Genomic DNA, 24,853 nt, shown 5'->3' on the forward strand with positions numbered 1-24,853 from the left:
GATAGATAGTGATTTCTATACATTGAATGTTTGTATTCACCCAAAATTCATAAATAACATGTTGAAACCCAATCCCCAATGAGATGGTATTAGGAGGAGGGATCTTTGGTAGGTGCTAGGTCATGAGGGTGGAACCCTCATGAATGAGTTAGCAGCCTTATCAAAGAGACCCTGGAGAACTCCCTTGCCACTTCTACCAGGTTAGGACTTAGTGAGAAATGACCATCTATGAACCAAGAAGTGAGCCCTCACCAGACACATCAGTTGCTGTGCCATGATCTTGGATTTTCCAAACTCCAGAACTGTGAGAAATAGATTTATCTTGTTTATAAGCCACTCAGTCTATGGTGCTCTGTTAGAACAGCTCAAGCAGATGCTTTGAAAGAAAAGAATGGTATGTCTTAAGATAGAAAAATAAGAGTAACCTTATTTAAATTGAGACTCAATGGGCATCTGTCTGAGAAGATGATAATAAAGCTGAGGCTTATTAAGAGATGAGCTGAAGAAGTCAGAGGGAGGGAGGAGCATTCCAGCTAGAAGGTCCTGAGATAGGTGAGAACATGACATCACAGAGGGCAGGACAGAGGCCAGTAGTGTCTGAGCCCAGAGAAGAAAGGATATTGCTGGACAGTAAGGCCAGTGAAGTGGGCAGAGGCCAGGTTCTCCAGTCCTGTTCTTTCTTCATAGGACTTTGTTCCTAAGTGCAGGCAGAAGGCATCGAAAGGTTTCCAGCAGGAAGTGGTTCAGCTCTGTATTTCATGATGATCCTGCAGGCTGTCACAGAGATAATGGACTAAAAGAAAAAAGGAGTGAAAGTAGGTTGCTATGTTAAAAATTCAGATGACAGATGATGTAATTGAACTAAGCTAGTGACTGCGATGATGAAAGGAAATGGAAGTATTTGGGATGATTTTTGAATATAATACTGATAGAACTTGCTGTTGAATTTACTGTGGGAGGTAAGGGAAAGGAAAGATTTCAAGAAAGATTCTCAGGTCTGGTTTGGGCAACTGGTGTATTTATGGAGATGAGAAAGACCACAAGAAGATGCTGAGTGTAGTCAGAGTTGATTAAGAGTTCCCTTTGGGATGTGTTCAATTTGAGCTGTTTATGACATGACCAAATTGAGACATCAATCAGGCAAATGAATACGTATTTTTAGAGCTCAGAAAAAATATTTGGCTCAGGATGCAAATTGCCTAATTTATCTAAAGTCACTTCACCTTTATAAAATTCAGTTTTCCTTTCTATATACCTAGGAGTAGTAATTCTTATCTTAAAAGATTGTTGTGAGCTTTGGCGTGTGTGTTGTACCACACTGTGCATGGTAACTGACAGTGGGGGAGGGGGTGTTGATGGTGACGCTGGTGGCATTTCTAATGGCAATTGCTAATTTAATGATGAATAACTGACACCAATAGGGAAGATACTGGTTCTCTCTCCCAGGAAGAGTAGACATGAATTCTCCTCATTTTCCCATCTCTTCTTCTATCACAGTCTCTATAAAAGATGATTTATTTAAGACAATTCTACATTGACATCTTCATTTCATGTGTGCATCTTTATATCACCAACTCAACAATGTAGCAGGACCTATATCCTTTATTTGCTTGGTTCACCAGCATGAATGTGTTTGACCAAAGAATAATCAATCTGAAAATTGATCACAGAGAGAAAACACTCACGGAAAACTTAAAAACCAGATGCCCTTGTTGACCATAGAGGTGACACAGGCGGAAAAATGGTAATGTAGGAGGTATTCACTAATTCTTAGGAGAATATAACGTAGCAAGCTAGGCTGTCAGATATCCATCCATATATGGGAGACATGGCATAGCCAGAATGAACTTGACAGACAGCAAGAGGGCATAACTTGTTCAAAATAACTATCTATAAAGATGCGACAATTCTCTTCTTGGTTTACCATGGAATTATTGATATTTACTCCATGGAATTAGTAGTAATCATAATAGGGAAAGACCTCATGTGTTTGGGTCTTTGTAGAATGAAGAGGCAGGTCACAATCCTACTCTTGAGCAGAGAGAGAGAATCTGAAAGTGGCAGGAAATTGAGATCCCAAAGATTATGACAACAGAAGTGAAAGAAACAGCAAACAGAGATCCGGCCCTTGCCTGGTAGAGAATATGATTAATGTTTCCCAAAAAGACCACTTATACTGGAAATACAAGAATGTCCTCGGGCTTCCCTGGTGGCGCAGTGGTTGAGAGTCCGCTTGCCGATGCAGGGGACACGGGTTCGTGCCCCGATCCGGGAAGATCCCACATGCCGCAGAGCAGCTGGGCCCATGAGCCATGGCCGCTGAGCCTGCGCGTCTGGAGCCTGTGCTCTGCAACGGGAGAGGCCACAACACTGAGAGGTCCGCGTACCATAAAAAAAAAAAAAAAAAAGAATGTCCTCTATGGATCTACACCTACATTAATACTAGCCGTCACTTACTAAGCACAGATTCTTTGCTAGATACTCTGCTCAAGGCTTGATACATCAAAACTCAAAAATGACATAGCCGTCTTTAAAATAATTTCCACTCTCATTTATAGATGAGAAACATAAGCTCAGAGAAGTCAAGAGTGTTTGCAGGGAGGTTCATCTTTTTAAGAGCAGATCATTTGTTCAAGTGTTCATACCTGAACACACAAAAGGAATCTGTTTCTCTGAACATCATTGTGACCATGGCAAAAAGATGGCCCTGGGGATGTGGAAGCAAAAGGAACCTTGGTAAAGTGGAACAGTCACCTTGACATTTATAAAAGGGAATGAAGGCAATCAAAGAGAAAAGATTTTTAAAAACATAACTACTTAGAGAAAATGGAGACATGCTTTTACTTCTAGAGATTTTAAAATGGAATATACCAGAATGGGTTTAGGAGGCTTCAAACACCTTCAATTTAGGAATTACAACCATGATATTCTCTATTATTCAATGAGAAAAAATGTGAGGTAGTAAAGAAACCATGTATATAAGGAAGATTCTCATAAGCTCAAAATTTTCATTACCTGTAAAATATATAGAAGAGGACCCATTAAAAAGAGTATAAAACTGATGAATTGGGAGATTGGGATTGACATATATACACTAATATGTATAAAATGGATAACTAATAAGAACCTGCTGTATAAAAAAAATAATAAAATAATATATATATATATATATATATATTTTTTTTTTTTGTGGTATGCGGGCCTCTCACTGTTGTGGCCTCCCCCCGTTGCGGAGCACAGGCTCCGGATGCGCAGGCTCCGGATGCGCAGGCCCAGCGGCCATGGCTCACGGGCCCAGCCGCTCCGTGGCATATGGGATCCTCCCAGACCGGGGCACGAACCCGTATCCCCTGCATCGGCAGGCGGACTCTCAACCACTGCGCCACCAGGGAGGCCCTAAAATAATATTTTTTTAAAAAGGCATATATAATTTTTTTTAAAAATTACAATAAAGGGCACTTGGACTTCCGGATAAGATGGCGGAAGAGTAAGACGCGGAGATCACCTTCCTCCCCACGGATACACCAGAAATACAGCTACACGTGGAACAACTCCTACAGAACACCTACTGAATGCTGGCAGAAGACCCCAGACCTCCCAAAAGGCAAGAAACTCCCCACATACCTGGGTAGGGCAAAGCGGAGAGATTCCCGCACAGAGGAGCGGTGCCGAGCGGCACTCACCAGCCCGAGAGGATTGTCTGCTCCCCCGCCGGGGCGGGCAGCACTGGAGCTGAGGCTCGGGCTTTGGTCAGAGCGCAGGGAGAGGACTGGGGCTGGCGGCGAGAACTCAGCCTGAAGGGGGCTAATGTCCCACAGCTAGCCAGGAGGGAATCCAGGAAAACTCTGGAGCTGCCGAAGAGGCAGGAGACTTTTTCTTCCCTCTTGGTTTCCTGGTGCGCGAGGAGAGGGGATTAAGGGCGCCACGTAAAGGAGCTCCGGGGACGGGCGCGAGTTGCGGCTGAAGGCGCGGAGCCCGGAGGCGGGCGTGGGACGCTGGGGCTGCTGCCGCCGCCGCCAAAAAGCCTGTGTGCGAGCGCGGGTCACTGTCCACACCGCCCTTCCAGGAGCCTGTGCAGCCCGCCACTGCCGGCGTCCCGGGATCCAGGAGCGGCTTCCCTGGGAGAACGCATGGCGTGCCTCGGGCTGCTGCAACGTCACGCCGACCTCTGCCGCTGCAGGCTCGCCCCGCACTCCGTGCCCCTCCCTCCCGCCCGGCCTGAGTGAGCCAGAGTCCCCGAAGAGGCTGCTCCTTTAAACCTGTCCTGTCTGAGCGAAGAACAGACGCCCTCCGGCGACCTACACACAGAGGCGGGGCCAAATCCAAAGCTGAGACCCAGGAGCTGTGAGAACAAAGAAGAGAAAGGGAAACCTCTCCCAGTAGCCTCAGAAGCAGCGGATTAAAGCTCCACAATCAACTTGATGTACCCTGCATCTGTGGAATACAGAAATAGACAACAAATCATCCCAAATTGAGGAGCCAGGAGTCAGTGCTGTGCCTCTGAGGTGGGAGAGCCAACTTCAGGACACTGGTCCACAAGAGACCTCCCAGCTCCACACAATATCAAATTGCGAAACTCTTCCAGAGATCTCCATCTCAACACCAACACCCAGCTTCACTCAACGACCAGCAAGCTATAGTGCTGGACACCCTATGCCAAACAACTAGCAAGACAGGAACACAACGCCACCCATTAGTAGAGAGGTGGCCTAAAATCATAAAAAGTCCGCAGACACCCCAAAACACACCACCAGACGTGGACCTGCACATCAGAAAGACAAGATCCAGCCTCATCCACCAGAACACAGGCAGTAGTCCCCTCCACCAAGAAGCCTACACAACCCACTAAACCAACCTTAGCCACTGGGGACAGACACCAAAAACAACGGGAACTACGAACCTGCAGCCTGCAAAAAGGAGACCCCAAACACAGTAACATAAGCAAAATGAGAAGACAGAAAAACACACAGCAGGAGAAGGAGCAAGATAAAAACCCACCAGACCTAACAAATGAAGAGGTAATAGGCAGTCTACCTGAAAAAGAATTCAGAATAATGATGGTAAAGATCATTCAAAATCTTGGAAATAGAATAGACAAAATGCAAGAAACAGTTAACAAGGTCCTAGAAGAACTAAAGTTGAATCAAGCATCGATTAAAAACACAATACATGAAATAAAAAATACTCTAGATGGGATCAATAGCAGAATAACTGAGGCAGAAGAACGGATAAGTGAGGTGGAAGATAAAATAGTGGAAATAACTGCTGCACAGCAAAATAAAGAAAAAAGAATGAAAAGAACAGAGGACAGTCTCAGAGACCTCTGGGACAACATTAAATGCACCAACATTCGAATTATAGGGGTTCTAGAAGAAGAAGAGAAAAAGAAAGTGACTGAGAAAATATTTGAAGAGATTATAGTTGAAAACTTCCCTAATATGGGAAAGGAAATAGTTAATCAAGTCCAGGAGGCACAGAGAGTCCCATACAGAATAAATCCAAGGAGAAATACACCAAGACACATATTAATCAAACTGTCAAAAATTAAACACAAAGAAATCATATTAAAAGCAGCAAGGCAAAAACAACAAATAACACACCAGGGAATCCCCATCAGGATAACAGCTGATCTCTCAGCAGAAACTCTACAAGCCAGAAGGGAGTGGCAGGACATAATTAAAGTGATGAAGGAGAAAAACCTGCAACCAAGATGACTCTACCCAGCAAGGATCTCATTCAGATTTGATGGAGAAATTAAAACGTTTACGGACAAGCAAAAGCTGAGAGAGTTCAGCACCACCAAACCAGCTTTACAACAAATGCTAAAGGAACTTCTCTAGGCAAGAAACACAACAGAAGGAAAAGAACTACAATAACGAACCCAAAACAATTAAGAAAATGGGAATAGGAACATACATATCAATAATTACCTTAAATGTAAATGGACTAAATGCTCCCACCAAAAGACACAGACTGGCTGAATGGATACAAAAACAAGACCCATATATATGCTGTCTACAAGAGACCCACTTCAGACGTAGAGACACATACAGACTGAAAGTAAGGGGATGGAAAAAGATATTCCATGCAAATGGAAACCAAAAGAAAGCTGGAGTAGCAATTCTCATATCAGACAAAATAGACTTTAAAATAAAGACTACTAGAAGAGACAAAGAAGGACACTACATAATGATCAAGGGATCAATCCAAGAAGAAGATATAACAATTGTAAATATTTATGCACCAAACATAGGAGCACCTCAATACATAAGGGAAATATTAACAGCCATAAATGGAGAAATCGACAGTAACACAATCATAGTAGGGGACTTTAACACCCAACTTTCACCAATGGACAGGTCATCCAAAATGAAAATAAATAAGGAAACACAAGCTTTAAATGATACATTAAACAAGATGGACTTAATTGATATTTATCGGACATTTCATCCAAAAACAACAGAATACACATTTTTCTCAAGTGCTCATGGAACATTCTCCAGGATAGATCATATCTTGGGTCACAAATCAAGCCTTGGTAAATTTAAGAAAATTGAAATTGTATCAAGTATCTTTTCCGACCACAATGCTATGAGACTAGATATCAATTACAGGAAAAGAGCTGTAAAACATACAAACACATGGAGGCTAAACAATACACTACTTAATAACGAAGTGATCACTGAAGAAATCAAAGAGGAAATTAAAAAATACCTAGAAACAAATGACAATGGAGACACGACGACCCAAAACCTATGGGATGCAGCAAAAGCAGTTCTAAGAGGGAAGTTTATGGCAATACAATCCCACCTTAAGAAACAGGAAACATCTCGAATAAACAACCTAACCTTGCACCTAAAGCAATTAGAGAAAGAAGAACAAAAACATCCCAAAGTTAGCAGAAGGAAAGAAATCATAAAAATCAGATCAGAAATAAATGAAAAAGAAATGAAGGAAACGATAGCAAAGATCAATAAAACTAAAAGCTGGTTCTTTGAGAAGATAAACAAAATTGATAAACCATTAGCCAGACTCATCAAGAAAAAAAGGGAGAAGACTCAAATCAATAGAATTAGAAATGAAAAAGGAGAAGTAACAACTGACACTGCAGAAATACAAAAGATCATGAGAGATTACTATAAGCAACTCTATGCCAAAAAAATGGATAATCTGGAAGAAATGGACAAATTCTTAGAAATGCACAACCTGCCAAGACTGAATCAGGAAGAAATAGAAAATATGAACAGACCAATCACAAGCACTGAAATTGAACCTGTGATCAAAAATCTTCCAACAAACAAAAGCCCAGGACCACATGGCTTCACAGGCGAATTCTATCAAGCATTTAGAGAAGAGCTAACACCTATCCTTCTCAAACTCTTCCAAAATATAGCAGAGGGAGGAACACTCCCAAACTCATTCTACGAGGCCACCATCACCTTGATACCAAAACCAGACAAGGATGTCACAAAGAAAGAAAACTACAGGCCAATATCACTGATGAACATAGATGCAAAAATCCTCAACAAAATACTAGCAAACAGAATCCAACAGCACATTAAAAGGATCATACACCATGATCAAGTGGGGTTTATTCCAGGAATGCAAGGATTCTTCAATATACGCAAATCAATCAACGTGATACACCATATTAACAAACTGAAGGAGAAAAACCATATGATCATCTCAATAGATGCAGAGAAAGCTTTTGACAAAATTCAACACCCATTTATGATAAAAACCCTGCAGAAAGTAGGCATAGAGGGAACTTTCCTCAACATAATAAAGGCCATATATGACAAACCCACAGCCAGCATCGTCCTCAATAGTGAAAAACTGAAACCATTTCCACTAGGATCAGGAACAAGAGAAGGTTGCCCACTCTCACCACTCTTATTCAACATAGTTTTGGAAGTTTTAGCCACAGCAATCAGAGAAGAAAAGGAAATAAAAGGAATCCAAATCGGAAAAGAAGAAGTAAAGCTCTCACTGTTTGCAGATGACATGATACTATACATAGAGAATCCTAAAGATGCTACCAGAAAACTACTAGAGTTAATCAATGAATTTGGTAAAGTAGCAGGATACAAAATTAATGCACAGAAATCTCTGGCATTCCTATATACTAATGATGAAAAAATCTGAAAGTGAAATCAAGGAAACACTCCCATTTACCACTGCAACAAAAAGAATAAAATATCTAGGTATAAACCTACCTAAGGAGACAAAAGACCTGTATGCAGAAAATTATAAGACACTGATGAAAGAAATTAAAGATGATACAAATAGATGGAGAGATGTACCATGTTCTTGGATTGGAAGAATCAACATTGTGAAAATGACTCTACTACCCAAAGCAATCTACAGATTCAATGCAATCCCTATCAAACTACCAATGGCATTTTTCACAGAACTAGAACAAAAAATTTCACAATTTGTATGGAAACACAAAAGACCCCGAATAGCCAAAGCAATCTTGAGAACGAAAAATGGAGCTGGAGGAATCAGGCTCCCTGACTTCAGACTATACTACAAGGCTACAGTCATCAAGACAGTATGGTACTGGCACAAAAACAGAAAGATAGATCAATGGAACAGGATAGAAAGCCCAGAGATAAACCCACGGACATATGGTCACCTTATCTTTGATAAAGGAGGCAGGAATGTACAGTGGAGAAAGGACAGTCTCTTCAATAAGTGGTGCTGGGAAATCTGGACAGGGACATGTAAAAGTATGAGATTAGATCACTCCCTAACACCATACACAAAAATAAGCTCAAAATGGATTAAAGACCTAAATGTAAGGCCAGACACTATCAAACTCCTAGAGGAAAACATAGGCAGAACACTCTATGACATAAATCAGAGCAAGATCCTTTTTGACCCACCTCCTAGAGAAATGGAAATAAAGACAAAAATAAACACATGGGACCTAATGAAACTTAAAAGCTTTTGAACAGCCAAGGAAACCATAAACAAGACCAAAAGACAACCCTCAGAATGGGAGAAAATATTTGCAAATGAAGCAACTGACAAAGGATTAATCTCCAAAATTTATAAGCAGCTCATGCAGCTCAATAGCAAAAAAAACAAACAACCCAATCCAAAAATGGGCAGAAGACCTAAATAGACATTTCTCCACAGAAGATATACAGACAGCCAACAAACACATGAAAGGATGCTCAACATCTTTACTCATTAGAGAAATGCAAATCAAAACCACAATGAGATATCATCTCACACCAGTCAGAATGGCCATCATCAAAAAATCTAGAAACAATAAATGCTGGAGAGGGTGTGGAAAAAAGGGAACTCTCTTGCACTGCTGGTGGGAATGTGAATTGGTACAGCCACTATGGAGAACGTTATGGAGGTTCCTTAAAAAAGTACAAATAGAACTACCATATGACCCAGCAATCCCACTACTGGGCATATACCCTGAGAAAACCATAATTCAAAAAGAGACATGTACCAAAATGTTCATAGCAGCCCTATTTACAATAGCCCGGAGATGGAAACAACCTAAGTGTCCATCATCGGATGAATGGGTAAAGAAGATGTGGCACATATATACAATGGAATATTACTCAGCCATAAAAAGAAATGAAATTGAGCTATTTGTAATGAGGTGGATGGACCTAGAGTCTGTCATACAGAGTGAAGTAAGTCAGAAAGAGAAAGACAAATACTGTATGCTGACACATATAAATGGAATTTAAGAAAAAAAAATGTCATCAAGAACATAGGAGTAAGACAGGAATAAAGACACAGAGCTACTAGAGCATGGACTTGAGGATATGGGGAGGGGGAAGGGTAAGCTGTGACAAAGTGAAAGAGCGGCATGGACATATATACACTACCAAACATAAGATAGATAGCTAGTGGGAAGCAGCCGCATAGCACAGGGAGATCAGCTCGGTTCTTTGTGACTGCCTGGAGGGGTGGGATAGGGAGGGTGGGAGGGAGACGCAAAAGGGAGGGGATATGGGAACATATGTATATGTATAACTGATTAAATTTGTAAAATAAAAAAAAATTACAATAAAACTTTCAGAAATGAGTAAGGATGGTTAGGCTTTTGAGCCAAAACATTAAATATCTGGGGAGCATATAGCAGTTGTCAGACACTGATCTAGGTCTCAGGTAGCAGAGTTAGGGCATGATTCCATCATGTTCTATAAAGAGACTAGTTGTTAGGCAAGGAAGCACCAGGTAATTTTAATTTAACAAGATAGGACCTAGAATTGAAGCTCATAAAATGAGGTCACATGATAGAGTCTGGGAGTCAGAAACCAGGTGACATTTGATCTGGGTGGTGAATGGCCATCAGGGGTCATCCCAGTGAAGGGGAATGAGGATATTTCAGAAAAAAAGCAGCAGCTTGATCCAGCAAACCCACTTTTAGGTGTATATCTGGAGAAAACTATAATTCAAAAAGATACATGTACCCCAATGTTCATAGCAGCACTATTTACAATAGCCAGGACATGGGAGTCAAATAGGAAGAGACAGATGCCAAAAAAAACGTACACAATTAACTTATGAAATGCAATCATAAAGAATATTCCAGGGCTTCCCTGGTGGCGCAGTGGTTGAGAGTCCGCCTGCCAATGCAGGGGACACGGGTTCAAGCCCTGGTCTGGGAAGATCCCACATGCCGTGGAGCAACTAGACCCGTGAGCCACAACTACTGAGCTTGCGCATCTGGAACCTGTGTTCCACAACAGGGGAGGCCGCAACAGTGAGATGCCCGCGCACCACAATGAAGAGTGGCCCCCACTCGCCGCAACTAGAGAAAGCCCTCACACAGAAACGAAGATCCAACACAGCCAAAAATAAATAAATAAAATTAAAAAAAAAAAAAAGAATGTTCCAAAGGAAGAATACAGGACTTAAAGAAGTCCAGAAAAAGGTCTTATTTTCCTTAAAGCCCCAAAGCTTTGTATGAATCATAGTATATCTCAAGTGCTAAATGAATGTTGTTAACTAAATAAATAAATGATTGAATTAATGATCTCCAAAATTGTAGAACTTTGTCTTCAGAAATTATCAAACTATTAAATTTCTACCAGTCTTTAGCAACACACTCAAATGGAATTTTGAGAAAAAGATTTATGAGGCAAAAGAAAAAAATCAGTTCCCTAGAAACTACAGTGGGTGTATTAATGGCAAGTAATTCCAGAATAATAACATGGTGGCCTATGCTGAGACAGTGAGACTGAACTGATATATGTATCCATCCATTCCACAGATATTTATTGAATACCTATTTGTGTCTAATGCATGCTGGCATTTAATAGGCAAGGTGCTTGCCCTCATGGCACTTACATTCTAGTGCAGGGACTCAGAGAGACAAACAATCAACAAGTCAGCCAGAACAAACAAACCAGATTCTGGTTTGTGGCAGGCACCAGGAAGAAAATAAAAGTGAGTAATATAACTGTGGGTTAATGGTTGGTGCACAGGAATCAGTGCAGGTCACTTTGAAGGCTAACCCGAGCAGATTTCTCTAAGAGGTGATATTAGAATTGAGAATCACATTGACTGAAGGAGATGACCATGTAAATACTGGGAACAACTCTTTTGTGCCTAGGAAACAGGAAAAACCTGTCATATGTCAGCAACGGGAAGAAAGCCTGCATGGACAGAAAAAAAGTACAAGAAAGTTAAAGAGGTAGGCAACGTACACTCAAGGGATTTTACTTGCCAATAAGAGCTTCAATTTTAAATGAAGTAGGCAGTGGAATGATATGATTTTCTTTCTTATTTATAAAGATCACTTTGGCTATGTTGGCATGAAAAACAGGTTTGTGGAGATACTGACATGACCAGGATGCAGTCTATTTAAATGCTGCAGGTGAGGGCTGACAGATGCACTTACTCAGGGAAGCAGGACCAGTGCATGGATTTAGAATGTGTTTTGAAAGAAGGAACTGGGAGGGCTGCTATGAGCCATAGATGCACAGCAAGGAGTAGAGATTCTGGGAAAGGAGAAATCGAGGCTGCTTCCTAGGTTTCTATTCTAGCAAATGGCTGAATCATGCCATTTATTGAGATGGGAGATGTGAAAGAGCAAGTTGTTGAGAGAATGGTAATCCAGGGTTCTATTTATGCTGTAATAAACTCAAGATATTTATTAGACTTCCAAGTGGAGACAGCGAACTTATTGCATATATAATTCCAGGGGTCAGGCCAGGAGATACAGATGTGGAGGTGATCAGAATATGGATGGCATTTAAATTCATGGAACCCTGTGAATTTAGCCGGGCACTGGTTGGGGGCAGGGGTGGATGGAAAGTAGAAGTCTTTAGAGAAAACCATAATTCAAAATGATGCATGCACCCCAGTGTTCATAGCAGCACTCTTTGCAATAGCCAGGACATGGAAGCAAGCTAAGTGTCCATCAACAGATGAATAGATAAGGAAGATGTGGTACATATATACAATGGAATATTACTCAGCCAATAAAAAGAATGAGATAATGCCATTTGCAGCAACATGAATGGACCTAGAGATGATCATACTAAATGAGGTAAGCCAGACAGAGAAAGACAAATAACACATGATAACGCTTATATATGGGATTTTTTAAAAAATGATGCAAATGAACTTATATACAGAAGAGAAATAGACACACAGACATAGACAAAAAACGTATGGTTGCCAAAGGGGAAGAGCGTGAAGGGATAAATTAGGAGTTTGGGATTAAGAGATACACACGACTACATATAAAATAGATAACCAACAAGGACCTACTGATAGCACAACAAACTATACTCAATACCTTGGGTAATAATCTATAAGGGAAAAGATTCTGAAAAAGAACATACACACACACACTTGCACATGCATATATATATATATATATATATATATATATATATGTATGTATGTATATATACATATATATATTAATCACTTCCCTGTACACCTGAAACTAACACAACATTGTAAATCAACTAAATTTCAATAAAATTTTTAAAAAAGAAAGTAGAAGTCCTGAGACAGAGTCCTGAGAATGAACAGAGCAAGATAAAAGAGAAAGCTGGTTTTTAAAAAATGGAAATATCTAATTGAACCAAATCCTTCTGAGAGGTGAGTGAAATGAGAAAAGTGACCTCTGGATTTTAGCTACGTGGAGGTCATTGGTGGTCTTGACTAATCTAGTTTCTGTAGAACAGTCTGCATGAGTCAGGGTCACCCCCAGAGGAATAGAATCAGCAGGTTCTGTACACAGGTCGATTCATTGCAAGGAACTGGCTTATGTGACTGTATGGGTTGGCGAGGCAAGTCTGAAATCCTCTGTAAGGGCAGGCTGTCAGGAGGGGTGGGCTGGAAGCTCTCTGGCAGGAGATGAAACTGTAGTCCCCAGGCAGGAATTCTTCTGCCTCCAGGGAAAAATTTCAGTTCTGATCTTAAAACCTCTCAACTGACGGCATCAGACCCACAGACTATCAAGCATAATCTCCTTCACTTAAGGTCAAATGATGTAGATGTTAAAATAAGCCCATCACAGCAACACCAGGATTGGCATCTGGCTGAATCACTGGGACTAGAGCATCCCAAGTTAACATATGAAACTGACCACCACATGTCTAAAGACTGATTGGAAACAGTTACAGTGGGAAGGGAGGGGAGAAGTGGAAACAGTAACTAAAGACAACTTTTGGGGAGAAGCTATTCTGTGAGGAGGAGGGGAGAGGAGAAAGACAGGTAGGTAAAGAGAACCATTGGGCTTTTGTAGTTGTTGTTTTGTTTTATGGCTTATGCAGGCAAGTTTTATGTTTATCAGAATGAACCAGTAAAAAAGGGGGATAAGATGATGTTGAAAAGGAATTTTTGATCCAGAAGACATGTTGAGGTTTTGGTTTAATATACAACTGGAGAGAGAGGGATGTGTTCTTTTTTCCCAAAGGAAAAGCACAAAGCCCAAGGACTAGTGATTGAAGATTATAGAGTACCAGCTGGAAGATCATCCCAGAAAAGGGTGTTCTGTGTCCAACAGCTTCCCAAGGGCGTTAGCTTCCCATCACTCACACTGTTTACCTGAAGGTAATTCATCTCCTTAGAGTATGCACTTATTAGATGCAGAACTTTCCTGGAGATGCAGAGCTGTCCATGTAGGACAAAGCTACCTCAATGTCAGGAGCCCTTTGCTTGGTCAAGATCTGGGCTTTAGCAGATCTGAGAACCTTTTAATCTTGTAGAAAATTTTGCATATTACAGTAGGCACTTTTCTTAAGTGATGGTTCCTCACTGTCATCAGATTCTCAAAGGGGTCCATCATCAGAAAAAACTAAACGTGTTGCTCAAAGGTCTCTCTCTACCCTATCTCTCTCTATTATTTAACTTGACACTATGAGTCTTTCTGTGCAAGCATGCAGAGCTATGTGCATTGAAAACAAGGACAAGTGACAGAACAGAGAAAACAAATGTAGGAGGACATGTTAAAGAGAAATAGGATTATCACACCAAAATAGATGGCTGAAGTAATAATATAAATACACTTTTTATTTCAGCATGAATGCTTCATGTTGTACCTAAAAATAAACCTCCTAGTGTAATAGGGAAGAACAAGTCTGACTCCATATTAGATCTGTTTCTTTTAACCTTTGTATTCTATTGCTTTTGCTTCAAGTTAAGAACGTTGTCTATAGCTTGAAATATTCAGGACAGACCATTCTCAATGTTCTGACCTTTAAGGGAATAACACTTTTCCACTCTTTTAAAGATAAAAAGTTGCAGAACAGAGAATAATGTTTGTCTTGTTGGAGGTTTACAGGAACATCATGATGTGACCTATGTGGACAGCTGCAAGAACAAAGGATTCTGACACCAAGAAATCTGTAACGACCAACCATGCCCCTCCCTCACCTTGCCTTTAAAAATGCTTTACTGAAACCCTTTGAGGAGTTTGGGGAGTTTTTTGGGCACAAGCCACCTGTTCTCCTTGCTCGGCCCTGCAATAAACTTTTCTCTGCTCCAAACTCCAATGTTTCTGTTTGTTTGGCCGCACTGTGCAATGGGCACAGGAACTTGTATTCGGTAACATTAGTAGTGACAACTGTTATCAAGAGAAGAGGTAGCATGGGAATCTGGCTGCCCCACAGATCCTGGGTTAGGAAGCACACACACCCTTGCCTTGTAGATGGCTATGCTTTTGGATGGAAGGGCTGGAGTGCAAGGCAGTCTCTCCTTGATCTAGTGGTTTGCTGGAGCATCTGTTCTAAAACACATTCTTTCTGAAAGTACTTTCAAGATAAAGACAACCTTTTCACAGGTCATTCCCCTCTGTGCAGGACTTTATTTTCAGTAGAGACTCTATGTCTATAGTTTCCCTGAGGCACTTGCTAACACTCAGCTTTCTGGGTCCCTCTCCCAAGAAATCACAATCCAGTATGTATGGGACAGGACTCAGGAAGTGCATTTTTAAGGAGCACTCAGTTGATCCTGATGTGAGCCTTCAGTAGATCACATGATGGAAAACAGTACAAGTATACAACACATTAGGTACTCCTGTAACCATAAACAGGGATCTCTTGGACTAATTTATATTGAAGTGGTAGTAATCAAGTTTGTTCATTCATGAGGGGTCACTGGGTTTTAGCATTATAAGCAGGAGATGTCCCTGCTAAGACAGAAAAACAGTTTATTATGATGCAATTTTTGATTTCAATATAAAACCTGCAGAGAAGAGTTATAGGGATGGGAATCTTCCCTGCATAATTTTATTCTAGAGTGATTGCCAGTTCTACCAGTGTTTACAAGCTCCCTTATCTGCAGGATGGAGCTCTACTTTTAAATTCAGCCAGAACAACTCACAGAGGGATGGAGGGCCTGCATAATTCTAAGAGAGAAGCATTTCATGTGTTACCCTGGGTTGAAATGTTTCTTCTCTTTCCCTTCTAGAACAAGGAAGGGGAGAGTATTATAATACTTCACGGCACTTTTAGGAAAGAACTAAACTTAAATTATTTTAGTATTGCAAAGTCAAATGGTATCTCAAACTCCAAGAACTCTTCATTTTGAACATTATTTTTGATAAACCCATAACATCTTCTCACCACCAAGTTACTTCATCCCTATATAACCTAAGAACTAGTAGATTTTGCTCTCTGCCCCACAGAAAACAAAGCAGTTGGGTTAGGGTGCAGCTGTGACTACAAAGGATATGAGGTGACACTGTTACTGAAGCTTAAGGCCAACCTTTAAAATAAGTACCATCTCTCAAAACAATGATCTACTGATGTTATGTGTCATCATTCCAAGGCAAGTGAAACGGCTTTCTAACGCTTACTGACTGGGGATTCAAAGCCACTGACTTTGTCTGTGACCTTTAACTCGATGGATTTTGAATCACTCCTTCTGTATTAGGGTGTATAGCATCACTCTTAAACATTGTGGTTAATGAAATAAATCTTGTACAGATTTTAAAAAAAGAGTTTTTCTATCTCTGGGTTGAATTTCACAGTTTCAAATATGCATAAGTCATTAGAGTGTAGAAATAACTTTAAAACGATTGAGATTGCATTCTCAATGTCAGTAACCGTGATACAGCTTGGGTCATGCCAATCGCCAACACACACGTGTTGATAATCCATGTGGGTACTTACTATAGGAGCATCCATAGACCTCAACCCTCATGCCGATCTTTCCACTTGGATTCCACTCCAGGGGCACAAAGCGAACGAACCGGGCTCTCACAGAGTGCAGTAACTTGTGGTGCATCACGCTGTCAGCGTTCATGTTTCCTGCAAAGGTCTGTGGGGAGAAAAGGAGGCCAGGTGAGGTCTGTGACACCATGGCAGCACCTTCACGTGAGCTCAAGGACCATATCTGGAAATCCACCTATGTCGCCCCATAAACTTTTAGAGAAAATCTTCAACTTCTCAGGTCTTACAAATGAAATCTGACTCTGGTGAAAATTCTGCATTTTGTCCTATACAGTATTTTTTTTCAGAGATACTGTACATTATTCTTTAAGAAACTCCCTCCTCCACATTTTATAAATAAGTCAAACTTAGTAAATCATAAGACATGACATCTAAAAGCTATACGAAATAAATAACACAGTGAAGTTCTGATATTCCTAATGTTCATAATCACTGCAGAATGGAAGATAACTTAAAAGTCTCCTCTTAGAAGGAGAGGCTTTCACAGAAGTAATTGTTACCATTAATTGAAGCCAGTCACTACGCTAAGCACTTTCCATTATCATTATTACTATTTTACAGATTAAAAAGAAATCTGAAGCCTAGAGGTAGAGAAAGGAGGAGGAAAAAAAATCTTCAAATCATCTAATTGGTTAGTAATTAGTCTATGATTCAATTCCAAAGTTGTCTTATTCCAAAGCCTATGATTTTTCTACAGTCACACACTTTTCAACTACTCCGTTGTTAATTGCTCCATGAGGGAGAACAGGAGGCTCTGATTTTTATGTAATTTATATTCACATTTCCTTGTGAAGTTTAAGCAAAGGCATACACAGCATGGGAGATATTTGGCACACGAAAATTATGCCTCCTAGCCTTCATTTGGATGAATGATTTCTGGAGTAGAACTTTTTCTGCAGATGGAATCCAAAGTCTCAAACCTAATCTTTTTTTCCCCCATTGAGGTAAAATATGCATAAAATAAAATTTACCATTTTAACCATTTTAAAGTGTATAGTTCAGTGGTATAAAGTACATTCACATTATAGTGCACCCATTACCACTATCCATCCCCAGAACTTTCTCATCAGCCCAACTGTACCTAATCTTTAAGGTAGGATGTGAGTTAGCACATTGATTTGCCTGCTTCATTATGAATGAGCTATCATCTACCTTCTTTTCTGACTCAAATATTCACAGATAAAGCCTGCATGCTAATGTCATATCAATACCAAACAATAAAAAGAAGATCCATTGGTTTCTCAAATGGCCAAAGAGAACAGCAAGTAAAGGATGTATGTATGGAATGGAATCCATTTCAATGATCCAAACCTCAATCTTGATTGTCTCCTCACAACATCTGTGAATCTAGGGTACTTTGAACAATCTGACATTTCTGCTGGACACGACACACCCACTGGCTAATAACTCTGATATTCTGCAATTAATAAAATCACTGTTATATATCACATAGTGGCTTATGAAGAAGGGAGAAGCTCACTTTCTACTTTGCAGCAAAACTCTGGTGCAAGAGAATGACTTGGAGGAGAAGAATTCCTTGAGATTCAAATCCAACATTCTTGTCTGTGGATTTGTCAAATGTTTGGTCATTGTCTCAATCCAGAAAAGAATGGCTCTATTTAGCAGGTTTATCTTCCACATGTCCTGTTCCAATTTTAGCAACAGGTGAAAATATAAAACCTCCTCAATCCCTTGCCCACCTAGGAAGGACTCTTCCCTGTAGAGTGTAGCTCTTTTCAAAATGTGTTTCTTTGAAATATGAGTTTGGGGCACGGCCAGAAGTTCTGGTAGTTTTTCACTCTTTTAGACACACTGAAGGTATTCCATGTTTTTCTACAGCCTAACTTGGGAGACTTCCATTCAGTTATCTGGATTCCCTGTTAATTGTGTTTGCTACAACCCACTCACCAAGCATGTAAAGGCCCTGTGTTTACAGCATCACTTATAGAAACTGAAGTTTAAACAGGCTTTTATTCACACTGAGGGTAATGGGAGCACCTGTCTTGGGTTCTATGTGATTTGTAGACTGAATATATCTTAAACTGATATTGAAATCCTTGTTGCATAATTCTAGATAAAAAGGTTTATTTTGGGAGATGGAAATCCTTTGCAGGATTTCTTAACTCAGGTTCTGTGTGCTCTGAAGAGGAAATCCTGGATTCTCATCCAAAGGGGCAGCAACCTGGCGTGACTCTGTAACACTGGACAAATGACTTATTCTTTCTGACTCTATCTTTCAATCTTGCAATCTCAACATCTCAACATCTCACAGTCTCAAAGTCCAGAGTCATGTTATTTGCAGTTTTGTAGTCTCATAAGCTCACATTCAAGAAAACCCAAGGTCTCAAAGTTATGAGATTTCAAAGTGTGTGATGCATGGTCCCAGAGCCCTACTGGAGCTAGCAGCCTAAAATCACCTCCAAAACACATAAAGCTAGAAGCAGATTGAATCTAAAGGAAGCTGCAATGAAACTCTCACCAGATTGATCAGTTCATATTCCTACAACATCAAAGACAATCATTGCTTATCAATGCAAGAAGTTGTAGTCCAGAATGAAAAGCAAAGACAGACCTTACTCTCCAGGTGCTTGGATCCCAAGGCCCTACTAGATACACTAAAGCTACCACCAACTCAAAGCCAGCTCAACTGCCGAAGACAACAACTGAACAACAGTGTGAATGACAGATGACTTCTCATGGGGAACAATGGAGAGCAACAAATGTTAAAAGTAGGAAACTCTCAACCTAGCACTCTACATCCAGGAAAAATGGCTTTCAAATTTGAAGGAAAAATAAGCACTGTTTCACTGAAAGAAAAGCTGTGATAATTTATTACCTACAGACCTCCACTGTTAAGAATCGCTACATAGGACTTCCCTGGTGGTGCAGTGGTTAAGCAGGGGACACGGGTTTGAACCCTGGTCCAGGAAGATCCCACATCTTAGCCGCAAAGCAGCTAAGCCTGTGTGCCACAACTACTGAGCCTGCACTATAGAGCCTGCCAGCCACAACTACTGAGCCTGAGCACTCAGAGCCCATGCTCTGCAACAAGAGAAGACATTGCAGTGAGAAGCCTGTGCACCACAACAAAGAGTAGTCCCCGCTCACCGCAACTAGAGAAAGCCTGCATGCAACAACAAAGACCCAACATAGCTAAAAGTAAATAAAATAAAATAAATTAATTAAAAAAAAAGAATTGCTAAATAAGTCTACAGTCTAAAGAAACTGGTTCCAGATGGAACATTCGTGTACAAGAAGGGATGAAACGTGAGCAAAGCTGTAAATAGGTGGCTAAATATAAGACTATTTTTCTTTCTTTTCTTAAACACTTTAAATGTCAATACATAGTTTAAAGGGAAAATAATAGTATATTGTGATGTTGTAAGCAAATGTAGAAGTAAACATATGTCAATAAAACCACAAAGGATGGAATGTAGGCTAAACAGAATTATACAATTATAATTATATATAATTATATATAACTGTAAGGCCCTTACAATTATATATAATTGCAAGGCCCTAAGGTTATATATAAAATGGTATAATGTCAATTTGAAGGTAAATTTCAATGTCAAAGCTGCATAAAAATAAACCAAAGAGGTATAGCCACAAAGCTAATAAAAGAGAGTATGGAACACTAAAATACAATAACAACAACAACAGCAGAAACACCAATCCTCATTTAAGATGAAATGAGAGAGAAAATGAGAAAAGAATAAATACAGAGGCAAAAAATAAAAAAGAAATTTCAAGATAGTGAACTTAAAACTTTTCCAATTGATAATTCATTAAAAGAAAACTGAGGGGTACTTTAAAGATGGCAGAGAAGTAAGACGTGGAGATCACCTTCCTCCCCACAAATACAAACTACATTTACATGTGGAACAACTCCTACAGAACACCTACTGAACGCTGGCAGAACACCTCATCCTTCCCAAAAGGCAAGAAACTCCCCATGTACCTGGGTAGGGCAAAAGAAAAAAGAATAAACAGAGACAAAAGAATAGGGACAGGACCTGCACCAGTGGGAGGGAGCAATGAAGAAGGAAAGGTTTCCACACACTAGGAGCCCCTTCGCGGGTGGAGACTGCGGGTGGCAGAGGGGGGAAGCTTTGGAGTAGCGGAGGAGATTGCAGCCACAGGCGCACAGAGGGCAAAGTGGAAAGATTCCCGCACAGAGTATCGGTGCCTACCAGCACTCACCAGCCCAAGAAGCTTGTCTGCTCACCCGCTGGGGCGGGTGAGAGCTGGGAGCTGAGGCTCGGGCTACGGAGGTCGGATCCCACAGAGAGGACTGGGGTTTGCTGTGTGAACACAGCCTGAAGGGGGCTAGTACGCCACAGCTAGCCGGGAGGGAGTCTGGGAAAAAGTCTGGACCTGCCTAAAGGCAAGAGACCCTTGTTTCAGGGTGCACAAGGAGAGGAGATTCAGAGTGCCGCCTAAACAAGCTCCAGAGATGTGTGCTAGCCACAGCTATCAGCGCAAACACCAGAGACGAGCATTAAACGCTAAGGCTGCTGCTGCAGCCACCAAGAAGCCTGTGTGCAAGCACAGGTCACTATCCACACCTCCCTTCCTGGGAACCTGTGCAGCCTGCCACTGCCAGGGTCCCATGATCCAGGGAAAACTTCCCCGGGAGAACGCATGGCATGCCTCAGGTTGGTGTAACTTCACGCCGGCCTCTGCTGCCGCAGGCTCACCCCACATCCATACCCCTCCCTCCCCCCGGCCTGAGTGAGACAGATCCCCCGACCCAGCTGCTCCTTTAACCCATCCTGTCTGAGCGAAGAACAGATGCCCTCAGGCGACCAACACACAGAGGCTGGGACAAATCCAAAGCTGAACCCCAGAAGCTGTGCGAACAAAGAAGAGAAAGGGAAATCTCACCCAGCAGCCTCAGAAGCAGGGGATTAAATCTCCACAGTCAACCTGATGTACCCTGAATCTGTGGAATACCTGAATAGACAATGAAGCATCCCAAATTGAGGAGGTGGACTTTGGGAGCAACTGTAGACTTGGTGTTTGCTTTCTGCATCTAATTTGTTTCTGGTTTTAAGTTTATCTTAGTTTAGTATTTATAGCTTATTATCACTGGTAGATTTGTTTATTGATTTGATTGCTCTCTTCCTTTTTAATTTTTTTAATATATATATTGTTTTTCCTTTTTCTCTTTTTGTGTGTATTTGTATGTTTCTTTGTGTGATGGTGTCTGTATAGCTTTGCTTTTGCCATTCGTCCTAAGGTTCTGACTGTCCATTTATGTTTGTTTGTTTTTTTGTTTGTTTTTAGTATAGTTTTTAGCACTTTATCTTTGGTGGATTTGTTTTTAGGTTTGGTTGCTCTCTTCTTTCTTTCCCTTTTTTATTATTTTTTAAATTTTTTGTTTTTAATAATTTTTTCTATTTTAATTATTTTATTTTATTTATTTATTTATTTTCCTTTCTTTCTTTTTCTTCCTTTTCTTCTGAGCTATGTGGCTGACAGTGTCTTGGTGCTCTGGTTGGGTGTCATGCCTGAGCCTCTGAGGTGTGAGAGCCAAGTTCAGGACATTGGATCCCCAGAGAACTCCCAGTGCCATGTAATACCAAATGGCTAAAGCTCTCCCAGAGATCTCCATTTAAATGCTAATACCCAGCTCCACTAAATGACTGGCAGGCTACAGTGCTGGCCACCCCATGTCCAACAACTAGCAAGACAGGAACAGAACCCCACCCATTAGCAGAGAGGTGGCCTAAAATCATAATAAGTCCACAGACACCACAAAACACCACCACATGTGGTCCTGCTCACCAGAAAGACAAGATCCAGCCTCATCCATCAGAACACAGGCACAAATCCCCCCCACAAGGAAGCCTACCCAAACACTGAACCAAACTTACCCACTGGGAGCAGACACCAGAAACAACGGGAACTATGAACCCACAGCCTGCAAAACAGAGACCCCAAACACAGTAAGTTAAGCAAAATGAGAAGACAGAGAAATATGCAGCAGAAGAAGGAGCAAGGTAAAAACCCACCAGACCAAACAAATGAAGAGGAAATAAGCAGTCTACCTGAAAAAAGAATTCAGTGTAATGATAGTAAAAATGATCCAAAATCTTGGAAATAGAATGGAGAAAGTACAAGAAACATTTAACAAGGACCTAGAAGAATGAAAGCACAAACAAACAATGATGAACAACACAATAAATGAAATGAAAAATTCTCTACAAGGAAATAAGAGCAGAATAACGGAGGCAGAAAAATGGATAAGTGACCTGGAAGATAAAATAGTGGAAATAACTACCACAGAGCAGAATAAAGAAAAAAGGATGAAAAGAATTGAGGACAATATCAGAGACCTCTGGGACAACATAAAATGCACCAACATTGGAATTATAGGGGTCCAGAAGAAAAGAGAAAAGAAAAGGGAATGAGAAAATATTTGAAGAGATTATAGTTGAAAACTTCCCTAATATGGGAAAGGAAATAGTCAAGTCCAGGAAATGCAGAGAGTCCCATACAGGATAAATCCAAGGAGAAACATGCCAAGACACATACTAATCAAACTATCAAAAATTAAATACAAAGAAAAAATATTAAAAGCAGCAAGGGAAAAGCAACAATTAACATACAAAGGACTCCCCATAAGGTTCACAGCTGATCTTTCAGCAGAAACTCTGCAAGTCAGAAGAGAGTGGCAGAACATATTTAAAGTGTTTAAAGGGAAAATCCTACAAGCAAGATTACTCTACCCAGCAAGGATCTCACTGAGATTCGATGGAGAAATTAAAATCTTTACAGATAAGCAAAAGCTAAGAGAATTCAGCACCACCAAACCAGCTCTACAACAAATGCTAAAGGAAATTCTCTAGGCAAGAAACACAAGAGAAGGAAAAGACTTACAATAACAACCCCCAAACAATTAAGAAAATGGTAATAGGAACATACATATTGATAACTACCTTAAATACATATGGATTAAATGCTCCAGCCAAAAGACAAAGACTGGTTGAATGGATACAAAGAGAAGAACCATACATATGCTATCTTCAAGAGACCCACTTCAGACCTAGGGACACATACAGACTGAAAGTGAGGGGATGGAAAAAGATATGCCATGCAAACATAAATCAAAAGAAAGTTAGAGTAGCAATTCTCATATCAGACAAAATAGACTTTAAAATAAAGACTATTAGAAGAGACAAAGAAGGACACTCACTACATAATGATTAAAGGATCAATCCAAGAAGAAATAACAATTGTAAATATTTATGCACCCAACATAGGAGCACCTCAATACATAAGGCAAAGGCTAACAGCCATAAAAGGGGAAATCAACACAATCACAGTAGGGGACTTTAACACCCCACTTTCACCAATGGACAGATCATCGAAAATGAAAATAAATAAGAAAACACAAGCCTTAAATGACACATTAAACAAGATGGACTTAACTGATATTTATAGGATATTCCATCCCAAAACAGCAGATTACACTTTCTTCTCAAGTGCTCATGGATCATTCTCCAGAATAGATCATATCTTGGGTCACAAATCAAGCCTTGGTAAATTTAAGAAAATTGAAAATGTATCAAGTATCTTTTCTGACAACAATGCTATGAGAATAAATATCAATTACAGAAAAAAAATTGTAAAAAATACAAACACATGAAGGTTAAACAATACACTACTAAATAACCAAGAGATCACTGAAGAAATCAAAGAAATCAAAAAATACCTAGTAACAAATGACAATGAAAACATGATGACCCAAAACCTATGGGATGCAGCAAAAGCTGTTCTAAGAGGGACGTTTATAGCAATACAATCCTACCTCAAGAAACAAGAAACATCTCAAATAAACAACCTAACCTTACACCTAAAGCAATTAGAGAAAGAACAAAACTAACCCAAAGTTAGCAGAAGGAAAGACATCATAAAGATCAGATCAGAAATAAATGAGAAAGAAATTAAGGAAACGATAGCAAAGATCAGTAAATCTAAAAGCTGGTTCTTTGAGAAGATACAGAAAATCGATAAACCATTAGCCAGACTCATGAAGAAAAAAAGGGAGATGGTTCTGAAGAACCTAGGGCCAAGACAAGAATAAAGATGCAGACACAGGGAGTGGAGCTGAGGACACATGGAGGGGGAAGGGTAAACTGGGACAAAGTGAGAGAGTGGCATGGACATATATA

General features: G+C 40.3%; 1 protein-coding gene across 1 annotated transcript in view; it reads right to left on the minus strand.

Moving 5' to 3' along the window:
- Positions 1 to 24,853, minus strand: part of CNTNAP5 (contactin associated protein family member 5) — a 914,769-nt gene that overhangs the window by 507,526 nt on the left and 382,390 nt on the right. The window contains exon 4 of the mRNA XM_060106110.1: positions 16,614 to 16,761. Coding sequence (XP_059962093.1) covers positions 16,614 to 16,761 — 148 coding nt within the window. The remainder of the gene's footprint in view (positions 1 to 16,613; positions 16,762 to 24,853) is intronic.

Source organism: Mesoplodon densirostris, chromosome 8, assembly GCF_025265405.1.
Source record: "Mesoplodon densirostris isolate mMesDen1 chromosome 8, mMesDen1 primary haplotype, whole genome shotgun sequence".
Lineage (NCBI taxonomy): Eukaryota > Metazoa > Chordata > Mammalia > Artiodactyla > Ziphiidae > Mesoplodon > Mesoplodon densirostris.